Source organism: Lonchura striata, chromosome 2 (genome assembly GCF_046129695.1).
Source record: "Lonchura striata isolate bLonStr1 chromosome 2, bLonStr1.mat, whole genome shotgun sequence".
Lineage (NCBI taxonomy): Eukaryota > Metazoa > Chordata > Aves > Passeriformes > Estrildidae > Lonchura > Lonchura striata.
Window position 1 is genome coordinate 42664616 of NC_134604.1, and position 19476 is coordinate 42684091.

Below are 19476 nucleotides of genomic sequence, written 5' to 3' on the forward strand. Positions count from 1 at the left end.
GCCCTCTTTCAATCTAAGAGTTGTTTCATCTTCTTAAATACAGATTCCTAATCATATTCCCTTGTCATCTGAACCAAGGTCTCCTTCCTTCTAGGTACTTACCCAGTCTGTGTGTTCATTTCTATCCTTTTGCTTTGGTTTTCCTATGACCTCCTGAAATGTATTCCAGATAATCCTTTTTTCTTTTAAATCCTATTTCTCTTCCAACTCAAAACTTAACTTCTGTTGCTTGAGGTGAAAAGTGGAGCAATTGCAAGCATACTACAATCCCTTGGACACTTCTGTGATACACCTGAGAATTCTAATAGGGTGATGTATCCCACTCATGGTTTTATTAAGGTCCCTCCCAGTATTAACACTCTTTTGTCCCAGTCCATGCATTTGACTCTTATTTTACAGGACATAAACCAAAACCAGAAAGGTCCAGATTTGATATTATGGGAAACTGTTGAATTATTAGGGTGGTAAAGCAGTGGAAGAGGTCATCCAGTGAGGTTGTTCAGTCTCTGTACTTGAGATTTTTCAAAACCACATAAACCCCTGAGCAACCTGGTCTAATTTTAAAGCTCATCATGCTTCCAACAGATTAGACTAGAAACCTCCTTAGTTTCTTTCTAGCATTAATTGTTCTATGATCCTATTTAAAAAAATATTTTCATTTTCATAACAATCAGAAAGAGACTGATTTGAGAGTACTAAATAAACATTTTCTCAAGCTTTAGCTGATTCAAAGTAGCATAGACTGGTCAATACTCCAGGGAACTTCACTGGGATTTGTGAGAATTAAATACTTTCACCTCTCAAGTTCTAATATCAAACTGGTAATCATACTAATTAGTAATATGTGTTACTATTTTACAATCTGTAATTCTTTCCTAAATTTGGACAGATGTCCTGCCGTCAAATTTGCAGTCCATTAGCAAAAGTTTGGGGTGTTGAAGCAGTTCAAAGGTGAGGTTAACCTGAGTATTTTGACATGAATCAAATGTATTTTCATCTGTATCTTGAATGTGAATGACTGTTCTAGGTTAAAATTTTGAAAAAATATTCAGGTGGAAAGAGCTACCAGTACAAAAAGTTTCAGCCTAACCGATTAATTAAAAAAAAAAAAAAAATCAGTGAATTAAAAACTGTGCTGTCATGGAAACTTTAGGAGTAAATTGTGCTATCATCATACCTGCTATAGCTGAGAAAAGAAATGGGATGAACTGTGAAGATTTAAAGATGTTCCATGAACATGTGATGAAGATCATTGTGTGTTATAGTGCTCCAGAACACAGAGAGTTAAGACTTGATATCTTTTGATTCAGTACTTTTAATTTAAGTGTTTAGCTTTTGGTAATGATAACCCAATATTTTTCAACTACTTTAATGAAACACACAAAGCAGAAACACATTGCCTTCTCAATCAAATACAAACACATATAGGCACACAGAAGAAAAAAAAATTGAAATAAAGAATAGATACCGTATTTCCTATTTAAATTATATTGACAATTTTAGAATTAGATAATTAGAGAAAGACAGCTAACACTATACAGTAGAGTTAGAAAAATACTTGAATTCCTTGATCTTGCAGTCACTACTTCTCAAATCATTTCAGCTGTATGGGGATACATGTTTATACCTCTAAAGACGCTTTGAAAATGCATACCAGATTTAATGTTTTCAATCCCCCATATTCACAAAGCAATCATATAAACATTTTTCAGCTTTATAGTATGCACTATATGCACGTTTATATGAAGTACTACATACTGAATTACCAGTTAAAGTGTATTACATATAAATGTTTTATTGCTTAGCAAATGATGGCAGGCAACAATCCAAAAACAAATTAAAAGATACAAAACTATAGCTAAAAGAATGATATCTAGAAGGCACAAATGTGTGTTTATTATCTCTATTGCTTGTCAGAACATTTGCATATGTGCAGTGTGAAAATGAGGAAGAATAGCCGGAATGATAAAAATACTATGATCAAAACATTCATCAGAGAAATGAATTTTTCACTAAATTAAACAAGAATCTTTTTTGATATACACAATAGCTGGGGCACACAAAGGATTATGAAAGTTTAAAATTAAGTTATGAGAATGAGAGGGTGAAATGTTATTTTATATAACAGAAGCTATAAAGAGCAGTAGCTTGTATTTCCTTTTCATTTTATCTACCAGAATGCTGCCAGAAGCCCTTTTAGGCCTTTGCATACACTGCTGTTTTTAAATCCAGATGAGATCTGGCTTTCCTTACTTGACCCTAACACAACTGAGCAATGTCTTTCTACCCTTGCTGTCCATCCTTGTGCCATCTTCTGTGGGAGATGTCACTGCAGCCTTCAGCTTCCTTGTGAGGGGAAGAGGAGGGGCAGGCACTGATCTCTGCTCTGTGGTGCCCAGTGAGGACCCAAAGGAATGATCTGAAGCTGAGTCAGAGCAGGTTTAGGCTGCATATCAGGAAAAGGTTCTTCACCCAGTGGGTGGTTGGGCACTCAACAGGCTCCCCAGGGATGTGGTCACAGCACCAGCTTGGCAGAGTTCAGAAAACATCTGGACAATGCTCTCAGACACATGGTGTGACTTGGGGATGTCCTGTTCAGAGCCAGGAGATGGACTTCAGTGATCCCTGTGGATCCCTTCCAACTCAGCATATTCTAGGATTTGAGGTCACTAACTTCTTTACATCCACGATGATCTTCTGTCATGATTGTTCTTTGAGTTACTTACCATGCTTGTTTCCTCTGTATCAGAAAGAAGTGGGTTTGTGCCTTAAGAATTTTTTTCTTGAGGTTTGAGCAACTTTCTTGGCCCCTCTTTGCTCTCCAAAACAGTTGCCATCTGCTTCCTGCTAAAAAGATCCCTGTCTAAGCTGCAATCTGCTCTCTTGCATTCTGAGGTTGTAATTCTACTACTGGCCTTCAATTCTTCTCTTGGGATTTTAAACCCCAGTCTCATGGTCAGTGCTTGTTTATAGAAGTTAAAATGATGGTTGGGTGTACTATCATCTTGTAGTGCTTCATAGTTCCTATCAAGAATGATAAATAAGAAGCAGAGGTTTGCTTCAGTGAAAGAAAATGAAAAACAAAAGAGAGCACTTCATCATTGCACATCTTTCAAGATTAAAAAATAAGTCAAATCCCAGTAGAAACAACTTGACTTTCTCCCTCAGTCTGTGTTACAATTAAATAGCCCAGACCGTCTGAATGATTAATACATTTTTGCTATAAAGCTTAATTATTTATTGTCAGGTGAAAGAGGAGAGAAATAATAAGTTGTTCTCTAACATCCGTGCACAAAATACACTTTGAAAAATAACTAAAATTTAACAAAAATGCCTCAAAAATACCAGGTGGTTTTTATACAGTTTAAGGGAGAGACTGCAATATCACTAAAGAATTCTAATTTCAATGGCCTTTGTTCCAAATGTATGTATGTATTTTATCAGTTGATTTGTGAGTTTTCCAGGGTTGCTAACAATAAAAGGCAGTTGAACCTAATAAGCTAGAAGTTCCCCTTCTTTCTGGAAGGTTTGCAGTTATTTTTTTTAATTTCATGCTTTTTTTTTTTTTTTTTTTTTTAGTAGGTATGCATTTAAATAAGTTGAGGTAGCATGAATATGTAAATAAGAGATCCTGGTCAGATCAGATTGAATTTCCTGTAATTGTCTTGAGTTTTGGTCTGTGACAATTATGGTATATATTAAGTAACATATTTTGGGAGTTTGTTTCCCTTAAATTTTTAATTACAGATGGAGCCTAGTTAAAGGCAGAGCTTGAGCCTAGTTAAAGGCAGAGCTTGAATTTTGTCTCTAAATTTTGTGGAAAAGAGGTTTTTTACTTATTGATGCACCTCATTAGTTTTAAAATGATAATTAAACAAAGACAATTACTATGAAAAAATATGTAGGGTTTTTTTGTGGTTTAATATGAATGAAGTTCAAGTATGCTTTGTACTTGAATATGTATATTGTTTGTGTTTTGATCAGGTCATGATCAGTAATTAAGTATGCAGGAAAGGATAGTTCATAAATAAATTGAAGAGTATTTGCTAGTATATGACATTTTCATACTAAAAGAAGTTTGTTTATCCTTCTTCAAGAGTGCATTTGTATTCTCATCACTCAGGTCATTTCACAACTTCGGATCCTGAGTAGGTCAGTAGCTGCTGGCTGCAAATTTGACAGAGAAATATGGTCTACAGAACTTTCTCCCATCCTCAACCTATGGAAGAAACTTAATCAGGTAGGAATGTAGCTAATTTGAAAAGACAATTTTTTTTTTTTTTCTGGTAAATACATTAAAAATATAGTCTAAGGAATTATCTCAAGTATTGAAACATAAGAAAAGAAAACTAAATTAAATGCATTTGAGGTAGAAAGTACAATGTTAGGTGCATAATTAGCTATGAAGTCTGTATGTAATATAACAGGCTATCACCTTTTTTCTCCATATGGAGAGGAGACCACACTCAAAACATGAGACTAGTATCCTTTGTGTGTTTCCAAGAACAATGCTAATGTACTTTAGATTTTTATTTAGTCTCTTCATTTATCTAATATTCACAAGGCAATGTTTAATGATTTCAAATACCGTGAGGTTTTTCCTATATAGTGTTGAAATATGGTGTTAGCTTTAAACTGAGGTTCATGAAAATCCCCTCTGCAGTATCCAGTATCACTCCCTTTATGTTCCTTTGTTGGTCTAGCTTGGTTCAGTTGGGTGTTGTTTAACTTATGTTTTAAAGCTTGGTTTCCAACCATTGAATTCTTATTCCAGGCATACATTTAGATGTGATGTGTGTCAATGCAGACACTCTGCACACTTGGGAAGAATCTCTCCCACCTCATGCTAGATGCTCGCTTGGACATTTTGCCATTATTTTGTCTCCTCAGTGACCAAGTACTAGATCAGAGATGTTATGGCTTAAAACTGTTTTTTACATAGCAACACTGTAATGGGAAAAAGCTTTCCCTTACTCAACCACATACATAGAAGTGACATGAGGTACACATTAGAATTTATCATTACATTTTGAGGTATTTCATTGAATTCTCATATAATCCATGCTAAGTGGGTAGGTCTAGATTAGATACTAGGAAATTCTTTCCTGAGAGCTGGTGAGGCTCTGGCACAGGTTTCCCAGAGAGCTAGTTGATCCCTGGAATACTCAAAACCAGGTTAAATGAGGCTTTGAACAGCCTGGTCTATGGAAGGTGTCCATGCCTGTTCAGAAGGGCTGGAACTAGATAATGCTTAAGGTCCCTTTCAACCCGAAACATTTAAGGATGCTGTATTATCTTGAAGTTTCTTTGATTTTCTAAAGGTTTTATGCCAATAGCAGATAATTAAATTACTCTTTTGAATATATCCTTTAGAATAGGATGTCTTTTATGCTTTAATATCCTATAAAATGATAAAACCTTTTATAGGTTTTATTTTTTGTGTTGGGGACATTTTCTTGAGTGTTTCAAAAAAAGTTTAAATAATACTATTTTTATCAAAATTAGTTTTCATGATCTCATCAACCAGTAATCGCTTCCAGCTTTGAAAAGGCCTAGACATCTTTAATATTTCACAGACATTGCATGCAGTTCTACATTCTCATTCTAGATTGATAATTCAATGAAGTCATATTTTTTGTTTGCAGAGTTTTTAAAGACCTGGAAATTGGAATGAAGAAGATAGTTGAATTGCTGCTTAAGTTAACAATCATAAATTATTTTATTTATTCATGAATGGGCAGAGAATGTGAAACTAAAACAGTTTCCCAGATATGAAGAAGTAAAATTAAAAAAAAATATTCCTGAAGTCTGTAAAAAAAATATTCCAGAGGCAAAAAGACGCTCAGAAGTTTGTTAATATGTAGACAAAGATTAAGTTGTTTTACACATTTTTATTCCCATGTTGAGTGTGTAAATCAAGGATTAATTAAAAAAAAAAAGGATTATCTTCCAAATAGCTTGAAAACAGTTGTTGTGCATCTATGTACTGACAATTCTGAACTTTAACAAAATTTACCATTTCACATAGGTATGTGCTGTAGAATTTACATCTCAATGACAGATCATAATCTCGCAGTGTTGACATATTTTTCTCTTTGCACTCTTAATGAAACTCCAAAGCCAACTAAACTCACTGCAAACAGAAGCACCAGGAGGAAGTGGTAAAGAAAAGTAATGAGCAATTCCCTGCAGCTGGGAGAAGGATGCTTCTGTTTTCTGACCTCATCTGTTGTTTAGGGAGTTTTGCTGCCTTCCAGGGGCGCAGCTGTGGCACATTGTGGAAAAGCTGCTGAGGCTGGTCTGGCCCTCAGCCTGTCACCCCTTGGAGCCGCACCACCCCTGGCAGTGGACTGGAGTCTATGTGGAAAAGCTCCAAGGGGCTGTGTTCTTGGATGGACACTGGGTACAGGTCTGGGCAACCTGCTGTAGCACCTGGCAATCTCCAGAGGTTCCTCCCAGCCTCACCTCTTTTGTGGTTCTGTGAATACAAGTAATTTTTGTTCAGTTTTCAGAGCCTATCACATTCTTTGTGGTCAAATAGCAAAAATGGCAGATATGCTTTGGATATTTTAGGTCTTTTCAGTTTAGCCATTTCAAAATGGGAAATAATTTGAATACATTAATACAGTAGCAAGGATTTACTTGTTACTTTTGCAGAAATATTTTTGGTAGTTCTCAGTGCCTCATTTTTTCTTTCAGACCATGATGCAAAACCCTGTTGATTGTTGCTACCAATTATTCAGATATCCTGAAATTGTTGAAAGGGGAGGTTTACTATTCTTTATCTATATATAAGAATAGAATCATGGCAGTTGCTTCTCTCCTTCATCCACTGATTATTAGTCTAGCCAGACTTACACAAGCAAAGCCATTCTGAACTAATACAGAATATCTTGACATTTTCACCTATATTAGCCTAATTTGAAAGCATACCTGTTAATTCTTGCCATTGAAAACATTCTTGTAATGAATACTGTCCTAAAACTGCTTTTACTATGTTTTGCAGCATGATTTAATAACAGCTTGACACTTACCAAATTAATTAAACTCTCATGGAACCTGCCATTTAGTTAGGAAAAAACATCTACTCACATGCTCAGTATTAGCTTACATGAAGGACTTGTTGATCTATAAAATAAAGTCTTCACTGAGTAAGTTGTCAAATGTTACACAAATTTTAAAAACACTTCCTGAATGTGGGAGGGTGGTGCACTACAGATTGTTGGCGAGGGCTGGGACTTGAATCAGAGTGAATTCAACCAGTGTGTGTCCTGGTGTCCATTCTCTTCCCACACAGCTTTCTTCCTTGACAGGCTGTGGCTTAGGACCTGTACAAGCATTCACTGTCACATCAGTGGGTCAGCTGGATGTCACTGTCCTGTGGAACTGGGGAACCACCATCATACAATAGTTGTCAGGGATGTATGAGGACACGGGGGGTGTATAAGTGTTCCATCATGTCCAAAAGGACATGAGAGGGAGAGAGAGGAATCAGTGCTATATTTTTATTGTAAGGTGGTTGTATTTACTGCCTTGTTTCAGAAAACCCCTATATGAGCTCTGTGAAAGTTAGAAAACCCACCCACAAAAATTTCAGCAGCAGCTCCTTCAAAGTTGTTAACTGAATATACAATTATAAATTATGTGATCTACATCTTTTGTCATGTTTATAAATTTTAACTAATTATTTTCATAAAGTTGCATAATGTTACAAGAAAATTGTAGAAGTAGTTTTAAAACATTAATGATTTGTTGCTCTTTTATGTAAACCGTTGTAGAATCATAGAATATCCTGAATTGGTATGGAAACACAAGGATCATTGAAATCCAACTTCTGGCACTGTACAGAACAGCCCCAAGAATCACACCATGTGCCTGGTACTCATTAGCTGCCTCAGCTTTAAAAAAATAACAGTCTTTTCCATGAAGGAAAATTGGTGAAACAGAAATATAGGATTATCCTTTATTTTATTTTCAACAATGAAAAGCAAGTGAAAAACAGAGGCTAATATCCAAAAAAATAGGCTGAGAGACTCAAAGGAGGAGGCAAAATAGGTACATCAAAAGGACAATGGAGATTTCTAAAACCCATCACCACTACCACCACCAAAATTGCATTTTGAATCAAATGCAGAACTAGTAAAGGTATATGAGTTTATTTTCATTGTATTTGTTACTATAGTTTTCAGAACATCCTGGAGTTTGCAAAAGCTTGAGTTTAAGAAGGTAACAAAATGAAGCTGTGGGACAGTTTAGGTGAGACTTCATGAAGTCTTATATTGTACTAAGACAGCAACACATACAGAACGGAAAGAGGGAAAATTATCAAAGTCTGAAAATACAGTTGATTAATATTGGTAGCAAAACACAGTATTAGAATATACCTCCATTTTCTTATGATTAGGAAAAGCACTCAGTAGTTCAGCAGCTCTTCGTCTTAATTCCCAAGCAGGTCATGAGCATACACGTATTTTAAAAGCTGATGTGAGTTATATACATAATGGATTTTAAGAGACTGTAATAGGACATTAAATGCATAAGCTGATATTGGTATTCATGTTTAATTTTCCTATGGAAATGACAGATGGGTTGTTTCAACAAATTCTCAGAGGACAGCATTAGAAAGAGTGATGAAATGAATCTGAAATTCATAGGAGACTCTTATGTAAAGGACAATATTGAGGAACTTGGAGAACTTCTCTTTCAATAAGCTCTTGTGAATTATGAGAGTGTCAAAGATTGAGCAAAGCCTCCAAGGTGGAATATCTTGGGTTTTTCTTTATTTTGTGCAATTAAACACCTCAATAAGAAATTTTCAGATACCTTATGCTGGTTTTGTATTACAATTTACATATACGCAGCAAATTATGGTCTCAGAAAAACTGATGTGAAGCTGGTACTGTGATTTTTGAATGCACGCGAAGAAAAAATGCTAAGCATAAGAGTTGTAAATACTGTATACTTTGGCATCAGTACTGATCAAAGTTACTTTGGTCAGTAACTCTATTGTATACCTTTTTAACAATGTTGGAAGACTTTATTTTTAATTTTTCTATTGGTGAGTCCTAAGCCAAAGTATTGCTCATTCATTTAGCTTCTCTCATGTTTTAGCTTGGTAGCTGAGTGGAGTATGAGCTTGAAATTAAAAATTTAAAAGTTCTGACAAATACATAGTGCCTAGGAAAGATTGTAGAGGTAAATATCCTGTGTCTTCTGGAAAGCAAGATGCTATGTGACAATTCAGAAATTTATTTAATCTGAAAAATAATCAAAACTTGTTAAGACTACATATGTCAGAGAAAGTAAAATCTGATTTTATCTTTACTAAATTATTAGAAATTGAAATAGCAAAACATTTTTTCCCATAGCTTAGGGTTTACTTTTTGCATTTGTGCCTTATAGAGTTTTCCAAGAAGTTTTTAATTTTATAACTGGAATTCATTGCAGCATTTTGCCACATTTCAGGTTGGCAGTTTCCAAATACATGCAAAAATATATTTATGTAATAAGTTGTATATAAATTAAGATTTGCAAAATTGCACCATCTCTTAAAATTATTGAATAAATTTGGATTTTCAGTGGCTTTAATGGAAAGGAAGTAAGTAGTAAAAATGGTAATATAAGAGCAGCAGTACTTTTCAGAATCTGAGTCACTCAAGATTTACACATAAAATGATATTTATTTTTTATTTATAGTATTTAATTCAATTCTATGTTGAACTAGTCTCACGAAGAACTGGCAGTACAGTTTAGAGTACCCAGTAATATAATATCTTGTGCTGAGTACACGACTGCTTTTTATATTAACACATTAACACTAATACTGAAAACAGTGATTCAGCTAAGTGAAGATTTTTCAGCAATTCAAATACTTTTGAAGTAACTGGGTAGACAGGCTTGTTTCAGAAGAGTGGTGCCTTTATTGAACATGTCACAGACAGTACTGGAAGTTTCACTATATTTTTAATTCAGTGTCAGAAAAGAGATGATATTGTTACTACTTCAAAGCTTACAAGGTCATATGAAGTATCATTAATTAAACAAATAATGTGATGTACAGCAGCATAATTTCCTCGAGTTTATTAAGTGCATATCACACGTTCTTTCTTAGAATTCTAACCTGATCCATCAGAAGGTGTCTCCTCCTGCAGAACAACAAGGATCTCCCATCTTATCATTTGTTACTCTGGAGCAATTCAATGCCATTCGCCTTGTGCAGAGCGTCCATCAGTCACTTGCTTCGTTAAGTAAAGTCATCAGAGGCACCTCACTGCTGAGTTCTGAAGTACAAAGGCTAGCCAGTGCTCTGTTAAACCAGAAGGTAAGTCATTTTGGAATGAATATACATTAAAATAAGCATTAAAAAAAGTCCAAGGAAACTGAACTAATACTCATTTTCACGTTCTACATTTTTTTATTGATAAAGACTCTAAAATGGAGTTCTTTTAAAGATAGAAACTCTAAAACAAAACCAGTTTTTTCGGTAAGATTTTTCAAAAGTATTTGCAGAATCTTCCATATGTATTACTCAGTCAGAATTACATGTACTTTCTCCATGTGTTTTGGCATCAAACTGGGCATGTTTATAAACTGGTACAATTAATGACAACAAATTTACATGCTCTATCATGACTATCTAGATAATTGAGTTAAAAGATAGTCAAACATTGATGTGACATGAAACTGGTTTTGTTTTGCCACCAGCAACTGATAAATTCTGTCAATGCTAATTCATAGATACTGAGATTGCTTCTGCAATGAACAATAATTCCTATTAACATCCTGTTTATCTTCATGTGATAAACAAGTGCTGTTGAAGATATTGGTATGCATTTCTTGATAAATCAAATTCTAATCAAAACAATAAGGAAATTTGTTGTCTTTTGAGATTCACAAGACAGCATTTGTTAGCAAAATTGCTGTACAGTTAGAATAAATTAAGTTTGCTTGTTAGCAATCTCATTGCATTTTAAAACATGTTTTGACTATGTGGTAGAAACTGGCACTAAGTCCAAGTTATAGTAAATGGAAGTGATCCATGTAATGGCCATTCTTTAGTTCTTACAGTTATATTTCTTGTTACTGAGCAAGAGAGCATAGCTTGCTTGTGTGCTTTGGCTGTATGCTTCTATTGGAACTGGCAGGAGCTGTGAAGTTGATCACTGCCTCAAAAAGTTTCTTAAAAACTCTGCACTTTAACCTGTCACGAGCATCAGTTCATTGCTTCCTGATGTATTGACCAGTGCTTGTCATTTCCTCTGCTTACTTACCCACTGTCCTTGACATGGATTGTGACCATATAGCAATTTTTTCAGCAGCCTTCCAGAGAGGCTAATGCCACGTTCTTGGCATGGCAATTAAACTTCACTCTATTTGTCATCCTAAAGTGATTTTCTTCATGTGTTTTCTATACACTCTTCTTGTTTAGTGTTTTTATGTTTTATGTAGCAAAGGATTATTTTTCAAAAGCTATATTTTAAACCCACTAGGTTGTAGCTCTTTTAAGATTGTAGCACCTGAAGAAACCATTGGTTGAATAATAGAAATGCAAAATTAAATAAATTTATGACTTAGAAAGGTTTCAGTAATGTGCTGTATTTGTGTAAAATTGGTATGTTAGCCCCATACTAGCCACTGTGAAGAAAATTAACTCCACCCCAGCCAAAAAGAGCATAAGCACATCTGAGATACACTTCCATAATAATTAGCTAAGCAATTTCTTTAGACTTAAAGTAATTTAGAGTGATATATTAACAACATTAGGCAAATGCCTTGTAAGTGATAGATTGATGAGCTATCTGTAAATGCATATCTAGTAGAAGAGGCTGCAAAAATGCAATGTCTCAAATAAAAAATAATTTTCAAAAAATCCTAGTTAGGAAAAACCCCATGCAGTTAACTGTCCTTTATTAATTGTTTTGTATGTATTCTAGTTTATTTAATTAATTTTTAATTAGTATCTTTGAATCTAGTTGTGCTTTGGTTTTTATCTATAAAAGGTAAACACAGAGTATTTACTTTGGAAAATAACTTTTTTTTGCAAACTTCTAGGATCAGATTTTGAGTACCTGTTCAGTACATATGCTATTAGAATAGGAACAGTATAAGCTGTTGATTCTGCTTAGCATCTTCAGTAGTGTGCAATATTCCACAGGTACTGATTTACATTAATTCTCTTTCTCATAAGTAGGAGAATCTTGAAGTCACATTCAGTGTGCTTTATATTCCTGTGGAGTACGTAAAATTAGTGTTTCTATCCTTATTAATGAGGAAGTTTAAGACATGCTCTTTTAAGCCTTTATTTTTGAAGTCAATGAGAAATTTATATGGGGAAGTCTTGCAGGACTTTTTTTCTCAGTATTGCTCTACAAAAGCTCTAAGGTGATGAGAAATAATCGTGCAGAGGAATTGTAGCAGATTCTCTTTACCACAGAGCTGCATGACTGTGTTTGAAGGAGGCTGCAGCAAAGGAGTGGGAAACTGGCTGCGGTTGAAAGATGACATTGTGACTTTCCAAGACATAATGCTCTTAGGCCTTTTGGAACTATTTGTAGAACCAACTGATGTTTCCTTATTGAATAGCAGAGGCTCTTGCAAGTTTTCCATCAGCACTGTGGCTGGGCCACACAAAGAATTAGCAGGAATACAACCTTTCCGTTTGTGGTTGTATGTTCTTGATTAGTATATTGCTGGTGTTGCCTTTTGGTTTTTTTTTTTTGTAGATCTATTTGATCTCCAGGTTATTTATTTTTATTCAAGTTGCCAACTTCAAATGAAATGACAATGGATTTGATTCTTTCAGTGTATATATATTTTTATTTCAGTGTCCTGTCACGTGGCAAAGCAAGTGGGAAGGTCCAGAAGATCCTTTGCAATATCTTAGAAGTCTTGTAGCTCGAGCACTTGCTATACAGGTAATTTTAAAGAGTAATTTTTTACTCAGTGTGCTGGTATTCAGTGACACAGTATATTATGTAAATTCCACTACAGTATGCCTTTACAAACACAGGTCCAAAAGAATTTTAGATGTGTGAAAAGGTATCTAAAAATCTAAAGATCAAGGAATAATGGGCTAGTATTGTTAGTTACTTCACATAGTGAAGTGAATTGCATCTTAGTAATTAGTCTTTATGGTGATCTGTGGGGGAAAAAGAATTTTTTTACCCAGATTAAATTTTCCATTTAAGTCGAGACACACTTTAATCTGGTAGAGAGATGCCTATCAAGACATAAGTGAAGCATTTATAATAAAAGCAATGTAGAAATTCATAGCTGTCTAGTTTTGGAAGAAAGTGGTTGAAGGATCTGCATTCTCAAGGTTTTCAAGAGGACATAAGAGTGTGACAGCTAAGAGGTTAATTTTTAGTTAGGAAAAACCTATATATACTTTGATTGACAGAAGTGGTGTATTTAAGGTAATACAAAGACAAATAAAGGTAATTTATCTAAATTAATTAGTATTTAAGGAAACAGATTCCTTATCTGTGTTGGATATGTAGAGAGAAAATTCTGAGACCCTGAAGGAGAGAAAGACTACTTTAGAAAGGACAGATCTTTGTTACTTCCAGGCAATAAAGAGAAAGCTGTTGGTTTTGATCTTGGTTTAACACATCTTGTCCAATGGGATACCAAGGTTTTCGTCAACATTTATGTTGACTGTGAAATTCAGGAGAAAGATTTGTGGGCCATGTGTCTTCTTGGCATTACTTTTTCTAAAGAAATTGTCAAATAAAGTCTCCAAAGTGTTAATAAGATTGTTGTTATCAAACAGTTTCTTTTGGCTAATACTTATGTTTTCTTTATCATTTCCTTCAAAAAAAAAGCTCAAAGTACAAAGCAGAAAAACTATAAACATGTATAACAATAAGTGATAATGTTATTTGGTCATAAACCTGGAGTTGAACTTAGTCCCATCTGTCTTTTTACTGACTATTATAGCCTTTAGTATAAAAAACAAAAAAAATTTGTGGTGAGTCAGTGTGTCTGTAAGCTTCAAGAGTGTTTGCAACTTCTACTTTCATTTGGTTGTGACCAAACTGCATGCAATTTTCCTTACTTGTGTGATTTATTTTTAATGGCAGTCTGAGATTAGAGTTTGAGCTTCTCTGTGGAGTGTACCTCCCATACAAAGTCATAATGCAGAAGTGACAGGATGAAATTAGTGTTAATAGTAACAGATGATTTTCAACCACAAATATCCCAAAAGTTTTTATTTCCATATATTACTCCAGTCAGCTATTGACTAATGTATTGCATTATATTTGCTGCATTACCATGATAGTAATCTTCCTTTCTCATTTCTCAAACTACTGACAAAATAGTACATTTGGATTAGTAATTTTTTGAAAGTTATTATGAAGGACTCATTTACAGTTTTTAACAGTTATTTATTTTAAGAGAGAGTGAAATATTATTAAAGCATAGCTTTACAGTAGATACTTGACTGTGTCCATAAGCAGTAAATTATGTTAAATTTTTATTAGTGATAACAGCTGCTAGTTGTCTCATTTTATTTCTTTAATGTCAAATATGTAATATATTTGTGTTTGGAGCAATTCTTAATAATAAAGTATCAGTCTGTTTTGTATCTCAAGCTTCTAGTCACATCACATCTGAAATACAGTTACTGTATTTCTGTATCGTATATTATTATAAAAATGTTGATTCTTTCTGATTACGCATTTCAGTAGGATCATCCTTTTCCTTAAATGTGATTCCAAATCATGATTGTGCCCATTACACCTTCCTGAATACTCTTGATAATTTTTTAATTAACTTTTCTTTTGTGTGAGTTTTCATTATTGATTTTATAAATGTAATTTATAATAACATTACTAGTTAATTCTAGGTCTAGTATTCAGAAATTCAATAAAGGCTTATTTAAAGATATCTCATAACTCTGAAAATTATCTTCTGATTTATATTTCAATAAATGACATATTTTGGATTAGTTTTTATATGACCAACTTTATAAGCTTTTTTTTTTTAGTTACCCTTATGTCCCTCTGTTTTATTGACTGTAGATATTGACTTATACTTTACTGTTTGAGACAGGTTTGATTTAGGCATTCTTAAGACGAAATAGGAGACATTGAAAGATCAAAGTTGTACTGAAGGATTACATTTACTAAGGATGGAATAAGTCTCTGCCTAAGCTATTAGTTAAAGGCTGCCTTGTCAAGTGATTTGCTGCCAGTGCAGAAAACAATAAAAGCAACTGCAGCAAGCATTTAATGGGGATGGGGAGGAACACAAAATATAGGCCAGATGGTGAAATATTTATAGCAGAATTTATAGAAGTGTAAAGATGTTCTGAGAGCATTACACAACAACAGGCAGAAAAACAACAGGTGTTGCATTTTTTAGGTCTGAATTTACTCAGTAAAAAGCAAAATTTTAAAAAATACAGAACTACCTTTTGAAAGTGTGAAGAAATTTGTATATGCAAACTGCAGTAGAGACATGTTTTGCTGTGTACTATGTTATGGTGACAGACCTGATGTAAATAGGTGATTTCTTCCCAGGTTGAAATTCTGATATTTGAATGGTAGTTTTTGCTTTAAATTGAAGCAAAAGTTATGTGTTGAACAATCTTCTAAGATGGAGCTCTGAATACTTTCAATTAGCAGTGCTGAACTTTATAATACTGTGCTTCAGCTTGTCTGCAGTGATTATTCACTACCAACATTAAGATATGAAATGTATGAATCATCAGTGGTAATTGTATAAGTTTTAATTCTTGGTCTATTCTTGTGAGTTTCCTCATGATCACACCCTAAATGTTTTCTGTGGTTTCCCTCTCCTGTGGTTCATGTTCATAGCTCAGCAATAATACACATCAGCAGTTTCTAGATAAAGTGTCTTCTCACTCCTATGGATACTAGCAGGGGAGAAGGAGAGAGAGGAGACTCAGAGCTGTCAAGAGGCAAAACAGCAGCCCAGGCAAACGTCAGCTGAATAGCAACCTTAAAAATTGTTTCAGTCAACAAATTGGAAATTGGTTTTTGTTTCCACTAGACCTAAATAGTTTATTTTCACCTTTTCAAAAAAGGAACTCCAAACTCTTCTTACTCCAAGAAGACCTTATATTTCATTCTTTTGGACTTAACTGGTTTTATGTCATTTACAAAAACATGTAAATGTTTTTCCTTTCTTCCTTTGGAAGACTGTTGAGTTAGAAAGCTGCTAGAAATCTTGTAGTGTGCATTCTGACCTCAGAAACATAAGCACCAATTTCAGAGTTCTAATCAAGGAAATGTTTATGAATACTGAAAGTTTTTAGTTGCATAATTTATGAAAGGTTTAATTGAAATTGTGTATTTATCTAAAAAGTACTCCTAGTATATAAAGAAGTTAAATTTCATTTTTTTTCAAGACGCTTATATTTTTCTGAGATGCTGTTCTCTTGTCCCTTTCCATCGTGAGTAAAATCTAAGGTAATAATATTTAACTTCAATACCAGTTCAGTTTGATCACCTAGTATAGATTTTTACTATTTTAATGATCTTTTACTGTTTAAGGAAGAATTACTTTGTTCCTGTTTTGGAACCCTGTTCCTCTATTTCAACAATTAGGTCCCCAGAAAGGTGGATTGGATGCCCAAAGTATATGAGGTTTGAACTCTTGGAAATTGCCTGCTGAATGTACTGTAAAACCTCATGGGAATAGGAAACCCAGGATTTCTCCTTTGCACCCCAGGCATCTAGGCAGAGATATTAAATTTTCATTCCCTGATAACAGGCAGAGGGGCTGCTCTTAGAAAACCAAGGGAGTCAAGTACTCTCAATTTTCACCAAGTTAAAGAACTCACATAATAAATCTTGTACAAATCCAGAATACTCATGCTCAGTCCCACTCTTCATCCACTTGGGCACTCCATAATGAGGCCTATTCCAGTCCAAGTAATCACACTTAGTTTCCAGAGTGTTTTCTAATACATTGCCTTAGCAGAGTTTGCAGCAGAGACAATAGCTTAATGGTTTGTGTTTCACAGTTTTAGGAGAGGCTGATTCAGATGGATTAGTTTGGCTGCTTCCCCACCTTTTCATTGTTTCTCTCAAGACTCTTTATTTGAACAGCTGTTACCTAGCTATCTGTACAGTGCAGAATAATCCAGATTTAGTATTCTAATATTGAAGCACAAAAATTAATAAAAGTAACATATTTTAAATCCACCCATTCCTTTATTTTAGTTTAAATTTCCACATTACTCTGAAGAATTAGCATTTTTCTGCTATTTTTCTTGGCTTCTCCTCTTTAGCTGTCATGACTTTCAAATCAAAAATAGAACTGCAGACTAACATTATCTGCTGAGGAACTGATCCTCAGTTGGCTCCCTCAGTTCTCATCATGTTGCAAAATGATTTCATTCTGTTCCAAATTTATCAGCCAGGATATGTCTTGTAAGATTTTATGTCTAATTGATAACTGCTTGGTAAAAATTGGAAATTTGAAAGTATTACTAAAAAAATGTTTTGTTTGTCTCTAATAGGCAAATTTGAAGCTCTTAGCAGCTGTTTTATCTATCATGTCCCTTTTAATCAGTCTCACACAGGTTGCATTGATGAAGTAACAGCTGATATACAGCAGTAGTGTTTGTAAAGATGCACCATCCAAACAAGGGACCAAACAGAATGTGAAGTGAAAGTTTCAGATATGGATGGGTCATAGGAGTTGTCCATTGAAATAAGAGCCAATGTCCAAGGAAATTAAAGCAGAAGCTGAAGCATTTTTTGTGCTCTTAGAGAAAGCTGTGTTCATGCATTGATACAGTTTCCCCTCCCTTCACCATATTTGCAGCTCTCCTTGGGACAGTCTCTAATTACATACTATCTTTCATATGTTGTGATGCTCAAAACTAAATATAATTTTTTTTTGTAGTGAAATGTTTGTTTACCTCCAAAATACAGTGGGTTTAGCACTACATCTGCAAACTTTGCTATTTCAAAGGTAAATTATTTTGGTTGCCAATGAGCAAGACTTATGTCAAGTTTTGGAAAACATGCCTTTTGCTCAAAAAACAGTTGCACAAAAACCAGGAAAAACAGTTTTTAAAAAGCAGCATTGGAAAAGGGAAAATACCACTACCTGCATTTCCTTTGGTTTCACTGTGAGTTGCTGAAGCTTATTTCCAATGAGTGTTAGGTGCTCTGTTAAATAGGCATCCACAAATTATGGGCATTTTAATAAACATCAGGCTTAACTGTCAAGAGAAGTAATTTGTTTCAACAGAAATCAATGGCCATTCATTAAACTCTTACAATTCTAGGCATGTCTTGTAAGAATGGCTGTTCTGTTGAAATTATTAAATACTGCCTTGCAACTAGAAGTTTGAGCAGCACCGCTTATCATAGTGGTAACCAATTATTCAGCTGTTTGATTATAAAACATTTAATGCAGGAGATAACTACTCATAAAAGGACTTTTTGTAAATGTTGCATAAAAAAAGACAAACCCAGGGCATTGTCTCTACAGGCGTTGTGTCTCTGAGAAATTACCATATACTAAAGAAAATTATTTTTTCCCAACCTAGGTTTAAATTTAAAAAAACCCCTAGATTTAGTATTCTGTATTTCTTCTATGAATGCAACATAGTATTTCTATACTTAGTAAATTGCAAAAACCTGTACTATGTATTGTATAATATGTAAAGCTGTAGTTGATGTCCTTTATTTAAATGAATAAAATAATGATCATTCATTGATCTTTCTCTTTAAGCTACAAGATACATTTTCACAATACAGGAAGAAGGCTGGAAAAATGCAATGATAAAATAATGATTATTTTTATGCATTTAATTTGTCAAAATTAAAAGTGTAGATTGCCGTGTTTCTAATAAGTTGTTTTTTACTGTATCTCCTTTATCATGGACAGAGCTGTCTGCAAACCAGAAAGCAGAGTAAAATAGATAGTCTTGTCTGACAAAAGCTCAAGCAAAAAAAGGTTAATTTTAGTACAAGTGGTAGAAAGCGATGTTATTATCATTCACATATGAAAATGAGTCCTTATGTTATTCTGTCAAAGACTGGTAATTTTAAATTCCATCCATTAATAAATGAGAAGGCTGCAGCACATGCTAATGCACCAGTTTGTAGGTTCATCCCATCAATCTGTTCTGCTTTTTTAAGACAATTTAGAATTAGAGAGAGGTTTGGATTGGAAGGGACCTTAAAGACCATCTTATTCTAACCCCCTGGCATAGGCAGAGACACCTGGCACTAGATCAGTGCTCAGACCTGCATCCAGCCTGGCCTTGAACACTTCCAGGAATGGGGTACCCACAGCTCCTTTGGGCAATTTGCTCCAATACCTCACAGAACAACATTTCTTCTCTAATATCTAATCCAAATTTACCCTCTTTCAGTTTGAAGCCATTCCCCCTTGTCCTGTCACTACGTGCCCTTATAGTCCTTCTCCATCTTTGTTGTAGGGTTCCCATCAGGTACTAGAAGGTTGCAGCTAGGTCTCCCTGAAGCC

The 19476-nt window shown here is 34.4% G+C and overlaps 1 protein-coding gene across 1 annotated transcript in view; it reads left to right on the forward strand.

The window, feature by feature from the left end:
• The window catches only part of DYNC2H1 (dynein cytoplasmic 2 heavy chain 1), a 143665-nt gene that overhangs the window by 104125 nt on the left and 20064 nt on the right, over positions 1-19476 (forward strand). The window contains exons 83-85 of the mRNA XM_021529338.3: positions 4124-4240; positions 10112-10321; positions 12825-12914. Coding sequence (XP_021385013.2) covers positions 4124-4240; positions 10112-10321; positions 12825-12914 — 417 coding nt within the window. The remainder of the gene's footprint in view (positions 1-4123; positions 4241-10111; positions 10322-12824; positions 12915-19476) is intronic.